Source organism: Artemia franciscana, chromosome 10, assembly GCF_032884065.1.
Source record: "Artemia franciscana chromosome 10, ASM3288406v1, whole genome shotgun sequence".
Lineage (NCBI taxonomy): Eukaryota > Metazoa > Arthropoda > Branchiopoda > Anostraca > Artemiidae > Artemia > Artemia franciscana.
The window spans coordinates 15,008,084-15,023,305 of record NC_088872.1 but is presented as its reverse complement, the minus strand read 5'-3'; the positions used below and the strand labels follow the sequence as shown (position 1 = coordinate 15,023,305).

The window sequence follows — 15,222 nt, the reverse complement described above, 5'->3', positions numbered from 1 at the left end:
TCTAGGATGAAAAAAAAAAAAAAACACTGAAAATTCATCTGGAACCAAAGACTTTTAAACATTCATTTGATAGAAATCCTTAAGGGGAGAATTCCCCATATGCCCTGTGCACAATTATGGTTTTAAAGTAAACTCAATTCTTTTTTATGGATACTCGGACTGTAAAATTTCGATTTCTCATCGACGGTTATGCCAGAAAAAGGCCAGAATTTAAGGTTAAACCACAAGAGGAATGAAATCGAAGATTAGTTTAATCTAGGATGGTAAAAACATTGAAAATCCATCTTGAATTCAACATTTTTAAATATTTATTAGATAGAGATTCTTAAGGGGAGCACTCCCATTTACCTTATGCATAATTATGGTTGTAAACTGAATTCAGTCCTTTTTCATGGAAACAAAGTGTAAAACTTGCATTCTTCATCGACATTACACCAACAAAGGCTAACACATAAGAACAATGAAACAAAAAGATTATTTCTATCTGTATTTATTAATTAACAACAAAACAAGAATAGTTCAACAAAAAACGAGGGGCAAGGCACAACTATAAATTGGTATTATCACACTCTAAAGAGATTTTTTAAGAAGTTATAAATGTTAATTTGTTATTGTAGTAAATAGATATTCTAAGGAATCCTGACATAAACGTTTAAAATAGGTCAAACATTTCCAACAAAGTAAAAAGTCGACAAGCAAATATAAAACCTTCAAGTACAATATAAATTCTTCAGATCTATAAACCTTCACTGACAAAAGATAAAATATATCGTAATTAGCAGTGATATATCAAACATATATCAGTGATCTTGGGAAGCTGATTTCTTCCCCGAAATGTGGAATTATGGATGAATATATAGTTTTTGATTAAATAATGGCAAAATAAATACCTTTCCTTTATGTTGGCACTCCCTTAGGGAAAAATGAGGTGAAATCTGTTATGAAATGGAATTCTGGCTGCGTCCTTCACTTTCGTTTTAGAAATTTTTGGCAACAGCGTAATAGAATCGTCTTTGATTTTTTTTTTATTTGTAATTTCTATCTATTTCAGAGTATCAGTCTATATTTCATAAAACTTATAACAAATCTCTCACATTGCATACCAATAAATGAGACAAAATATGAATACGGAGAAATTTCTGCCCTCAATTTTTACACAAAAGTAATTTTGTTTTTAAAATTGCATGTGAAAGAACACATCTACAGAAGATTTGACCATTGTTAGTTCACAAAAGTAAAAAGCTCCCATCCATCATCGTTATAGGTTCGCCCCTTAGACAGAGGAAGAGGTGGGGCTACCAGAGAACTTTTTCTGGAGAGATTGTAAGCGACACTTTTTTGGGCGGTCCTTAGTCTAGGAAGGGACCGCTCTTTTCTGTACCAACATACTTGTTCAACACATATTAATGCTTTCATATTTCTAAACAACACAACAGAAAGTTTGATTGTTTAACATGCGGAAAAAATGACTATAATTAAAATAACGTATTGGAGTGAAGTAGGTAGGACAAATGTACAAATACTTAAATTTCAAAAGATCTAAAATTGAATTATGTACATTGACAACATAAGCTGTATATTCATCAGCATATTCGTTTTTTAGTGAGTTTTACACGTGTTAAGAGGACCATGCATCTCTTTCATTCCTGAAATTGTATAGGCGGCCTTGAATCTTTTATCATACAGCCGCTTCGAACAAAGATTCAATCATTTATAAGGAACACAGCCTCCAATAGGAAGACCAATCAGCTATTACAAGGACTTTCATATTCCCCAAAAGATTAATTTTAACCTTAAATAAAAAAAATAGCCTGTTAAACTGAAATCAATCAGCTTTCTGTATAGCTATTTGTTAAATTAACCATAGCAGAAAATTCACAAGAATGAGTCTTCCAGATAGTGCGGATTAAAATATAATCCACATTTTAGATAAATTTATGTTCGTATGTGATAAACTAAGGTAACATAAATTCAGATTCTGACAGGAAAGACAGCAATCCGAGGACCTCACACAAATAAAAAATCTATCAAAATTAGTAAAAAACGAAACAATTCCTGATACTGAGGTTTAACAGATTCGTTTTCAAAGAAGACCCCCTCCCCCATAAAAAAGGCTACATTTCGTACAGAATAAGTTATAGATATGATTTTAGTTTCAAAATACTCAATTCCCATCTATCTAAATCAACTAAATTTGTATTGGACTAACGACGCTATAAGATACAATTTAAACACAACCACAGCGAAGGCGTAGGTAGGGTTTATAGCACCTGAGGTTTCGCCCTCCTCAACATCACTACCACAATACAAGCAGATCATAGTATTGCCGAAAAAAGACGTCCATGGACATCCCATCAGCAGCTGCGCCAGGGGACAGCCGTCCCCCTTGTCTTCTAGCCACACTATTGAACAAAAGGGCCAAAAGTGTATCTCGTACCTGATTTGATGAATATACTTATGTTCAACTTTTCAAGCATCAATTGGAGTGAAGACTTCTTTGAAAGTTTTTGTGAATTACATAAGATGTAAATTTGGAACAGTGGCCTTTTTCTCTAAATGACAAATCTGGTGAAAGACACAGTAAGATTGTGCAATACTTGGAAACGAATTGGTGTGACCATCAGTGGTGTAGCTTCGTCAAAATCCTAGGGAGAGGGGGGGGGGAAGTTGAAAGCAATTTTCCCAAATCATTTGAAAATGACAATGAAAACTGAATAAATAGCTATATAATACCATAAAGGTAAAAATATACCATACTAAAGAAAACTGACGCATTTCTGTGGATGCTTGAATAAAGCAGGGTTATCTTAGTTTTTACAAGATTTTTGGAAAAACTAAATTTCAGCTGGTGGGGCAAACTGGAGTCATGAAGGGGCAAACTGAGGTATGGGAGGGGCAGCTGCCCCCTACTGCCCCAAAGAAAGTTACGCTCCTGGTTGACATGGATTTGTAAGGGCAATTTGTTTTCATTTAAAATTTCCTACTTCTATAGCACAAGGGCGATGTAAAAAATCAAGAAAAAACACATTCAACTGATAAATCTCAGTTTTTTTCTCTTATCAACAGGTATAATCTATTGTGTGGCTTGTGTATAACTCTCACGAAGAAAAAAGAAAATAAGTGGAATATTTCTAAAAACGAGCCCCCTTCTAATTCCACTGGCCAATTGCCAAAGATATTAAACACGTATGATATTCTGTCAGGCACAAGGAAGGGCAGGTTCATAAAATACGTCAGGGGGATATTCCAAGTTCTTAACATCCTCCACGCCTGAAATTTGTTTTTTAATCCAAACATTTGCCAGAAAACACCAAACCCAATTCGCAAAGACTGCCACACGTCACATATCCGTACATTTCGCTCTTATGTAAGAAACTATATTTTTAAGAAACTCAAATTACTTTCATATTTGCAGGGAAGATCTTGAACCCCCTCTGACTTGTCTTTTTATGCGAAATCTACAGCACCTAAGTTAGTGCTAAATACTCATACTAATTGCCTTTACTATAACGAAGACAGAATTAATTCACAGGCATTATATTTTATTAGATTACCATGTAATTTCAGAAATTTGCTGTGAGCCCCATTGCCGAAGTTCTTTGACACGCCGTCATAGCTAAGTCGTCCAGACGAACAGTCGAGTGGGTTAGTTAAGTAGGTTTTAGGCTAACAGTCAAGAATACCACTGATGGAAATAAACATTTTCATAACAAAACTTAAGAAGACATTTTTTTAAGGTTTACTTTCCCTTTGAGAATACGATTCTGTGACAAGTCTGGAGCTCTAACTTGCACCGAAAGGACATCTACTTATTTGATTGAATTAATTAATCTCAGATCCATTCATTCACCGACCCAAATTCATGATGTTATTAGGACTTTTTTTTAAGAATAGTTTAGACAAACTGAAAATTTGCCTTTTTCGGTGATAATCCATAGATTTCAAAAATCTTTCTTTAAATAATAGCAAAAACTGTCATCTTCCGCTGAAACATCAAAATCGCAGGATTTGATAAGCATAGAATTCTAAAGGCTTTCACAGAGAATATTAAACTTATGGATCAGATACACTCAATGATAAGCAGCGCTAACACAAACAACATTAATAATCCTTCAGACAATTAAGAGAGCACTCTGAAAAAAAAATCCACATCTTAAAAAGCGGTATCTAAGACCCAGGACCCCCCCCCCATAAAAAATACCAGATGCATCCCATAGCTCCTAGTAACGGGTTCTCCAAAAGGTCGTATGTAGTTTAAGAATTTTTCTTGGGGAAGCAGGAAAGAGTGGGGCCTATGACAAAGATGGCGCAATAAAACAGCCCAGTGTCACTTGGAGGAGCGTCTGGTGGCTCTGTTTAAAAGACAGAAAACATCAAAGAAGATTGGACAATTCCATTTTTTTTAGAATTAAAGCTAAAATTCCTTTGTAAATAATGATAATATCAACATTCTTTTGTTTTTAAGGGTTGCTTTGACCAATGTGCACAAAGTTTAATTAGTCTAAACATAATTAGTCACCACGAACGCTTTTCAAGTTTGTTTGTGAAAACCCAGACAGCTTAAGTATACTTCCTGATTTTAAGCTTATATTATTGACAGATATAGTGGTTTTATTTACTCTTCCCTGCATTTTGAAGTGGCTAGAAAGAGGAGTAGTAGTAGTTCTAGTAGTAGTCTGAACTACTGTAGTAGTTCCGGCTGCCTGAAAAATATAAAAAAAAGCCGTGGAAAAACGGCACATTAGGTTATAATTATATAATTATTAACAAAGGAGAAACAGCATAATTTTTTACAATCTTCAGAGAGTCGATACATTCTGAAAAGAAACTCCCAGGAATGGATGTAGAGCCAAAATTAAGCTTTGAAAAAGGGTTTTCAAGCTCAAAAGAATAACAACATCAACAAAAAAAGCCAAACGCAAGATGGTGATGGTGTTTTTTTTTTACCACTAGTTCCGCAGACGTCCCTTACTAGTTTTCCCTAATCTTTGATGTAGATGCACAAATCTTCAATTTGAAATTAATTATTAACAATATTTATACCGTCTTTAGACTAGAACGATTAAAGAAGGGTTCAGCCTATAATCACGTCTCCGAACCAGTCTGGATTCTGATTAGCCAAAAACAAAAATTACGTAACGTAATTGTCATGTACTGATCCTGTCTCCCAAGACCCAGAACAATTTAGTGGATTCAGTCACCATGAATCAGAAATAACAATAAATTTGCAATTAAACTAGTAGGGCACTCCCCCCCGCCATAATCGACAAAACTGGAGGTTCTATCCCCTTAATTGTCTGCTATGTATACTGATACGTGACTTTACTGTTCTAGAAGAAAATTGTGGTTCAGGGCTACGATTTTGTTTTTGTTGACATATAGCATGGTTGACGAATAAAAGAAACAGCTATAAAACAGCAAAAGAAACAGCGACATGTCCTGATCACAACAGCAACCATTTTCCACAATTCTTTCTGTAAATCTTATGGTTAAGACTCAGTCACAAGGAAAACCCATAATCAAATTTCACGCACATCCCTGTTCAAATCATACTTTTCAGTACAATTATCTTGTGGAACAGCCGGTTATAATCGTCCGATACACTAATGGTTCCTTACATACTTGGTACATCTACATGCTTGTTTAATCTTGGTTTAAAGAAATCAACAAACATGAGGCTGATAATCCACAGGCTATATGATAATGATGATAGTCCATAGACTGATAATCCACAGGCTGATAATCGTTCCCGAAGAATGTTCAAAACCAATATGTTACACTAAAAACATTATTTCTTAAATATTTCTTCCTAGACATTTCCTTAAGCAGGAAATATATCCTTCATGATACGCGGTTAGAAAAAAAAAGGTAAAGGATACGGCATTAGACTTTACAGTCCGTACCGGCGGTGCTGATCTCCGTTTCTTGGCCCTTCAGCCAGGAAGTGCAATGGGGGGTTGGAGGCCAGCCATCCCATGCTTTGGCACACCCTTCCTGTTTACCTTCCCCAGATTTCTCCAGGTACCCATTTAGAGCTGACCTTATCTTCCTTCCAGACAATAATTTTAAAAATCAAATCTTACATTAACTTCCAAATAACTTCTTTGTCACCTAGTCGGAGAAAACGATCAATATGAAATGTGGTTATAGTCCCTAATATAAAAACACTACAAATTATAATGTATAAGCTTTGACTTGGTATAACTCTTTATGATTTGTTCATAATGAATCAGTCAATTTCTTACTTTTTAACAAGAAAACTTTCATATCATTTTTACCCTTGACAAAAATTGTTCCCCTCTCTTCCGTTTCATACCTCTCATTGAGTGAATCAACAACAGCCACCGGGAATTGAATCCTCCCATTGACCCCCGTCGAATCCATTCGACTTGCGATATTCACAGCATCCCCCCATATATCATACAACAACTTTGAGGTGCCTAAAACCCCTGAAGTGACATCACCGGAATTAAATCCTATCCTAATAATAAGATTGAATTCTAAAAGATCTCGATTGAAATCTTCAACAGCTTTTTGCATTGCTAGTGCGAATTCAATAAGCTCAAACAGATGTTGATTTGGATGTGAATTTCGCTCCCTAAGTTGGGAGTCTAAACCAGATGCTGCCATGTAAGTACTGCCAATTGTTTTGATTTTATCTACATTTTGAAATTCGGGCTTATTGAGTAATTCATCAAAGTCTCCAATGAGTTCATTCAAGAATCTTAGATATTCTTTGCCGCCAAAATAAGTTTCATCGTACATTTCATTGAAATTAACAATGCTTGCAAATATAATTCCAACATTTTTGTGATTTTCCGAGTATTTCGCTGTATTTTTCAGAACTTCGACTACGTTCTCCGGCATTATATTGTTTAATAGCCAATCAGCTTGATTCTTCATCGTCTGAACCTTTGCTTTGCCCCGTGATGCAACAACATTACAGTGAAAACTCATTCTAAAGCTAATCTCAAACTCACGATTTAAATACCAGACCAATAAAAGCAACAGGAAAACATCAACAACAATCTCATAATGTAGCATATGACGAGATTCATAGAGTTCAACCTCATTGCCAAAAGCGGAGGAGTTATCAGTCATTGGTCTAATTTTCCCCTCGAAAGGACAAGGACAAATCAGACCCGACAGTACAATTACATAAGCCACACCTCCAATGGTGGCTAAAATACTTTTCATCCAACAGTTAAGTTGGGTAAAATTACCAAAGTGAACTAACCCTAGCCAAAACCCGTAACCGTAAATAGTAAAAGTCTCATCAAGCTCTGAGATGGCACTACAGTTAAGGTTGCAGAGTACAGCAAAAAGGGGGAAACTAAGCAGAACAGAGCCCACACAATGCCAAGAATACCATTCCATACATTTTTCATAATATTCGGCTATCTTTTTTCGATAGCCATTTCCCGATCGTCCAAAAGTCAGCTTTAAAATACATAATAGCATCACAGACAAATTAAAAAGAGTACCCGGACAGAAAACTAAAATCGATATGACACCAACGGGGAATAACATAAAACAGATCACAGATAATGCAAAGAAAGTTAAAGCAGAAACAATAACGTCAAAATAGGTATTGAATGTGGGTGATGCTAGGGTTTTTGCGTCTCCGGGAGTGTCTGGTTTGTGGGCGAATGATCTATATTCTTCTTCCATTCCCTTATCAAGAAACTGCAAAGTCACCTGGAATCATTAAAATATAACATAAAAATTAAGAAAACAAAACTATTTTTACGCTAAAGATATGTCGAAACGTACCATTTATATATGCTGAAAACTGGAAGAAGAAATTTTTTTCCCAAAGCTGTTCTGCTTATCTGACATTTTTCTTATAAACTAAAAAAAAAGAAGAAAAATAAAATTGTTTTCAAAATAGAGTAAAAGTAAAAGTAACTTTCTTCTTGAGAATCAATGAATACAAGCAAACAAGAGGGGCGCAAAACGGATTGGGCTTTGCGTAACAGAGATATCGAATTGCTCTGAAGCGTAAATGCATAAATGAAATCAGTCTGTCCAGTTAGGAGGAAACCAGTCTGTGGGAGTTGGGGGGTCCAAAGCACTGGACCCCCCTAGCCCCCCAAAGAGAGTGGATCCAGTCCGGTTACGTCAATCACGTATCCACGACATTTACTTATCTTAACCACCAAGTTTCACCCCAATCTCTCCACTCTATTCGTTTTCCAAGATTTCCAGCTTCCCCCTCCAAATCCCCCCAATGTCATCAGATCTGGTAGGGATTTAAAATAAGAGCTCTGAGACACGAGGTCCTTCTAAATATCCAACTTCATTAAGATCCGATCACCCATACGTAAGTTAAAAATGCCTCATTTTTTCCAATTTTCCCTCTCCCTCCAGCCCCCCCCAGGGTCGAATCGGGGAAACGACTGTTATCAAGTCAATTTGTGTAGGTCCCTGACACGCCTACCAATTTTAATCGTCCTAGTAAGTTCAGAAGCACCGAACTCGCTAAAACACTGGAAATCCCCCCAACTCCCCCAAAGATAGCGGGATCCGTTCCAATTATGCCAATCACGTACCTAAAACGTGTGCTTATTCTTCCTATCAAGTTTCATCCCGATCTCTTCACTCTATGCGTTTTCCATGATTTCGGTTCAAAGATTTCTGATTCCCCCTCCAACCCCCTATGTCCCCGCATCCGATTCGAATTGAAAATGGAGCATCTGAGACTTAAGATCTTTCTATATATCAAGTTCCATTAAGATCCAATCACCCATTCGTAAGATAAAGATACCTCAATTTCACGTTTACCAAGATTTCCGCCCCCCCCCCCAACTCCCCCCACTGTTGCCGGATCTGGTTAAGATTTAAAATAAGAGCTTTAAAGCACAAGATCCTTCTAAATATCAAATTCCATTAAAATCTGATCATCCGTTCGTAAGTTACAAATACCTCATTTTTCTAATTTATCCGAATTGACCCCCCCCCCCCCCCCAAAGAGCGCGGATCCAGTCCAGTTATGTCAGTCATGTTTCTTGGACTTGTACTGATTCTTCCCACGACGTTTCATCCTGATCTCTCCACTCTAAGCGTTTTTCAGATACTTCCGGCCCCCAAAAATCCCCCCCAATGACACTGGATCCGGTCGGGATTTGGTCGGGACGTCTGAGTTACGAGGTCCTTCTAAATATGGAATTTCATTAAGATCTAATCACTCAGTCGTAAGTTAAAAATACCTTATTTTTTCAAATTTTCATAATTAGCCCTAACACCCCCCCCCCCAACTCCCCAAAAGAGAGCAGATCCGTTCCGGTTACGTCAATCACGTATCTAGAATTGGTGCTTATTTTTCCCACCAAGTTTCATCCCGATCCCTCCACTCTAAGCGTTTTCCAAGATTTTAGGTTTCCCCCTCCATCTCCCCTCAATGTCACCGTATCCGATCAGGATTTAAAATAAGAGCTCTGAGAGACGATATCCTTCTAAATATCAAATTTCATTAAAATCCGATCACCTGTTCGTAAGTTAGAAATACCTCATTTTTTCTAATTTTTCCGAATTAACCGTCCCCCACTCCCCCGTCCAAAATGGCCGAATCGGGGATACAACTACTTCGAATTTGATCTGATCGGGTTCCTGATACACCCGCCAAATTTCATCGCCCTAGCTTATCTGGAAGTGCCAAAACTAGTAAAACCGGGACAGACAGACAGAGAGACCGACATAATTTGCGATCGCTATATGTCACTTGGTAAATACCAAGTGCCATAAAAAAACGCAGGATACTCCCCACGGACATAGTTTTTTCATTAAAACAGCATAAAGACTCTAACACCATCGTTTGTTTTAATCCACTAGTTTGTTTTATCCTATTCGCTTGTAAGTTTCTGAATGAACTTTATTTATTTATTGACATTTTTTTAAAGTCAGTTTGATCCTATATTTGACGTTGACCAAAGCCAAGAGCCTGAATCAACCCTCAGTTCAAGATATGCACCCTTTGATTTTTAAGCTTTCCAGTAACTGCAAGAGAGGTAGATCAACAGTTGTATTCTTTTTCGTTGGTATATATTCAATATTAGTCCCTGTTGGTTGTTTTTTTTTCTTCAAGTTTTATTTTATCTCTTTTTATTTGAGTTCTTTTTTCTTCACTTTGCCAACTGGTTTTTGAGTCAGTTTTTCCTTAACTCTATTTTTATTCTTCTTATTTTTCTTTTTCTGTCTTTAAACCGGTTTTGGATTTGTTCTTTTATTTAGCCTTTCTTTCTATTCCACATTCTTTTCAGCGTTGGATACGAACTCCCAACCGAAACTGTTGCAATAATTTGCCCCACAGGACTACCTTTGAGCGGGATAATCCTCGTAAAAAATACCAAAAAATGAGCTTCGCCCAATGATCTATCACCACCCGACATAGCCTACCAGCAGATACATCAAAGCTGAAAACAAAATCAGGAAATTAACAGGACTAGCGGCAACATCATGATAGCAGCATAGATGGAGCCACGAAAATATTATTAATAATAAAAAAAAGAAGAAGTATATATAAAAGCAATTGAGCAACATCGATATTTAACCAATTTCAATTAAAAAAACAAAACAACAAGAGCTAAGAGCTCATATGGCACTTGTGACGAGGAAAGAAGAGCTAAGAGCCAAGAGATCATATGGTATGAACTCTAACAAAATTCTATGAATCAATAGATTGATTTAAAAAAGAAAATAAGAGGCTTAATGCTAGTCAGGATTTAAAATAAGAGCTCTGAGTCACGATGTCCTTCTAAATATCAAAATTCATTAAGATCCGATCACCCATTCGTAAGTTATAAATACCTAATTTTTTCTAATTTTTCCTCTCCCTTTAGCCCCCCCCCCGATGGTTGAATCTGGGAAAACGACTTTATCAAGTCAAATTGTGGAGCTCCCTGACACGCCTACCGATTTTCATCGCCCTAGCACGTCCAGAAGCACCAAACTCGCCAAATCACTGAACCCCTCCCCCCAACTCCCCCAAAGAGAGCGAATCCAGTACGATTCTGTCAATCACGTATCAAGGACATTTGCTTATTCATTCCACCAAGCTTCATACCGATTCCTCCACTCCAAGTGTTTTCCAAGATTTCCCCCTCCAACTCCCCCCAATGTCAAAAGATCTGGTCAGGATTTGAAATAAGAGCTCTGAGACATGAATTCCTTCTAAATATCAAATTTCATTAAGATCCGATCACCTATTCGTAAGATAAAAATACCCCAATTTTCACGTTTTCCAAGAATTCCGGTTTTCCCCTCCAACTCCCCCCAATGTCACAGGATCTGGTCGGAATTTAAAATTAGAGCTTTAACGCACAAGATCCTTCTAAATATCAAATTTCATTAAGATCTGGTCACCCTTTCGTAAGTTACAAATACCTCAATTTTCAAAATTACCCCCCCCCCCCCAACTCCACCAAAGAGAGCAGATCCGGTCCGGTTATGTCAGTCACGTATCTTAGACAGGTTTTTATTCTTTCCATCCAGTTTCATCCTGATCTCACCGCTATAAGTATTTTCTAAGTCCGGTCCCCCCAACTGCCCCCCCCCCAATTACGCTTGATCTGGTTGAGATTTAAAATAAGAGATCTGAGTTACGAGGTCCTTCTAAATATGAAGTTCCATGAAGATCCGATCACTCCTTCGTAAATTAAAAATACGTCATTTTTTTTAATTTTTCAGAATTAACCCCCCCCCCCCACAATAGAGTGGATCCGTTCCAATTATGTAAATCACATATCTAAGACTTCAGCTTATTTTTCCCACCAAGTTTCATCCCGATCTCTCCAATCTAAGCGTTTCCCACGATTTTAGGTTCCACCACCCCAAACTCCCCCCAGTGTCACCAGATCCGGTCGGGATTTGAAATAACAGCTTCTAAATATCAAATTTCATTGAGATCCGATCACCCGTTCGTAAGTTAAAAATACCTTATTTTTTCTCATTTTTCAGAATTAACCCCCCCCCCCCATACCCCAAAGAAAGCGGATCCGTTCCGGTTATATCAACCATGTATGTAAGACTTGTGCTTATTTTTCCCACCAAGTTTCATCCCGATCCCTCCACTCTAAGTGTTTTCCAAGTTTTAGGTTCCCCCCCCCCAATGTCACCAGATCCGGTCGGGATTTAAAATAAGAGCTCCGAGACATAATATACTTCTAAATATCAAATTTCATTGAGATCCGATCATCCGTTCGTAAGTTAAAAATACCTCATTTTTCTAATTTTTCAGAATTAACCCCCCCCCCCCCAACTACCCCAAAGAGAGCGGATCCGTTCCGGTTATGTCAATTTTGTATGTAGGACTTGTGCTTATTTTTCCCATCAAGTTTCATCCCGATCCCTCCACTCTAAGTGTTTTCCAAGATTTTAGGTTTCCCCCTCCCAGCTTCCCCCCAATGCCACCAGATCCGGTAGGGATTTAAAATAACAGCTTTGAGACATGATATTCTTCCAAACATCAAATTTCATTAAGATCTAATCGTTCGTAAGTTAAAAATAGTTAAATTTTTCTATTTTTCCGAATTCACGGCCCCCCCCCCCCAGATGGTCAAATCGGGAAAACGACTATTTCTAATTTAATCTGGTCCGGTCCCTGATACGCCTGCCAAATTTCATCGTCCTAGCTTACCTGGAAGTGCCTAAAGTAGCAAAACCGGGACCGACAGAATTTGCGATTGCTATATGTCACTTGGTTAATACCAAGTTCCATAAAACCCATACAATTAAAAACGCGTTTATCCACAAACCCCCTAATAACATGTCGTTTAACTACGAACCTCCTAATCTGTTGCAATTTATTCTAATTACCTGTGACAGTGGTGGTCTTAAGAAATACGATCGATGAGATTCATCCTCCTGGACACACTTAATGAGTTGAAGGTCAGACTGTTTCCTGAGATTATGAAAGCGGTTGATACTCTCTTGAATTGGTACAATGGATATTTCAAACACACTAGTGTCATTATCATCTTCAACTGAGGCTCTAGAACTCCAGTAGCCACTGGCTCGATGGGGAGCCTCAACGTCAGATGGCCCTCCATTCCTTAAAAGTATCTAAAATAAAAATTTCATTTCTGCTAATATCTTAGTTTTGCTAAATAATATACACTGTATATAAAGTTACACACATAAAATACATTACAAAAAAAACTGAACACCGTCAAATATTTTTTGCTATTTTTTATTTATTACATATTTGCTTTTTTTATTTTATTTACTATTAAATATATATAAATATAGTGCCAATGCTTAGAATGGATGACGATGTAGTGCTCGATAAGTTGCTCACATGCACTTGAAGATGCCCAATCTATATTTACGACATAAGCCACTTTTTTTAAGCATGCTTCTTAATTTTTGGTTACTATAGTTCTTTACTAGGTTACAACCACCATTGTAAACGATAAGGTAAAAAATTAAAATGCGGTTAGAGGACTTTATATAAAAAAAAACAAAAAGTCTATAATACGAAAAAAAAAATTAAACGCTGTAAAATATTTGAATCCAACATAGATAATAAAATGTATATATTTTAAAAGAAGTTAAAAACTGACATGAACAATAGGACCACATTATTTCTCTTTTTTTTCAATATATCGCAGGCTAATATCTTTTGGCCAAGATTCGACCTTTTGATAAAAATGCCATCTAGATTTGAAATATATTTTAGTGCCGAGTGGGACGCAATAAGTCCGACATTTCTGATATAGTAAAAACAATGGGAGAGCTCCAAAAGTGATATTTAAATACAGTAGTAAAGGTTTAAAGAGCCTAAACGGCAATTTCACAGGGTCTCGAAATGTGAACAAAACAGGTCGGGATGTTTTAATCTGCATATTCTCTCTTATAGATTTTTGATCGGTAAAGGATAGATAGCTTGGTTAGACTCGTAGCTTGGTTAGAATTGAGTCTTTCGATTTTGCGACAATGTATACTAATTTATCACTTAATTTAGTGTTTGATAATTTAAAAACTGTTATAAAGAAATCTTTCCTCTTATCTAGTAAAAGGTTCTTAAAAATAGACAGTTATAATAAAAAAGCCATATGGACAAACTGCTTCAATACTACAGTTAACTTGAGATGTTACAGCTTGGATATGATTTTTGAGTTATTGGAATTTGTTTTATACAATACTTATATAAGATTTGGGGGTGATTTGTACAAGCAAATTATGGGAATTCCCATGGGGGGGAATGCCAGCCCATTTATAGCTGACTTGTTTTTAAGTCAACTAGAATATAAATATATGATGGATAAGAATAATCCAATTAATTTAAAACATGCTTTGTCAAATAATAAAAGATATTTAGATGATATTTTGGTCTTAAATTGTATGGATTTCATTGATATTTCTAAAAATATATATCCATCAGAGCTTATTCTTGAGCCTAGTCATAGCGCTGGTCATGAAGATCATTTCTTAGATTTAAATATTAATATTTGTGATAATAATAAATTAAGTTTTAAAATGTATAATAAAACGGATGATTTTGATTTTGAAGTGATTAGTTTCCCATTCCCTGAAAGTAATATGCACTCAAATATCACATATTCAGCGTTTTTCTCACAGTTACTTCGTTATGCAAGGATTTGTAGTAATTATATTGATTTTAAAAATAGATGTAAAATCTTAAGCCAAAAATTGATATCAAGAGGTTTTTCTGCAAATAAATTAACTTGGCAATTTTAAAAAATTTAGTTTTCATTATAACGAACTTTTAAATAAATATCAAAAGAATTATCTAGAAATACTTAAAGAAATTTTTAACTAATTTGGGAGGTTCGAGAAATGTTGTCACAGCGCCATTTATTTTGAATTGCGTTTCTAATTGAGCGTAATTTTTTGAAAAATTAGCCACATGGTAAAGATGAATTCTATAATTGTTTAGTTCATTCAGGTTTTTTGCAATGTGTTAATATTTGTGATTTGGTAAAATTTATAATATTTAGTTTACCTATTGTTGCTAAAGGGAGGGAGATATTAACAGGATAAGCTTGTTTTGGTTTTGGTTTTACTTGGTTGTTTTACATTTGCTGTTTTTTTTTTTTTTTCATAGGCATGTAATTTGGGGGTGATACCTGACGCGGGGATGCCATGGATATTCTGTGGTAGCCACAACACTGTGCTGGGTAGAGAATTTAGAGTGGCGAAACCCAATATAGGCCAGTGTATTCTCCTGATGAGCCCTTATGTTGGGTGTTGCCTCTGAATTAT

General features: G+C 36.3%; 1 protein-coding gene across 1 annotated transcript in view; it reads right to left on the bottom strand.

The window, feature by feature from the left end:
- Positions 1 to 474: 474 nt before the first annotated feature.
- Positions 475 to 15,222, bottom strand: part of LOC136031826 (adenylate cyclase type 9-like) — a 39,718-nt gene continuing 24,970 nt past the window's right edge. The window contains 2 exon segments of the mRNA XM_065711652.1: positions 475 to 7,698; positions 12,814 to 13,059. Of these exon segments, the coding sequence (XP_065567724.1) occupies positions 6,220 to 7,698; positions 12,814 to 13,059 (1,725 nt within the window). The 3' untranslated portion in view covers positions 475 to 6,219.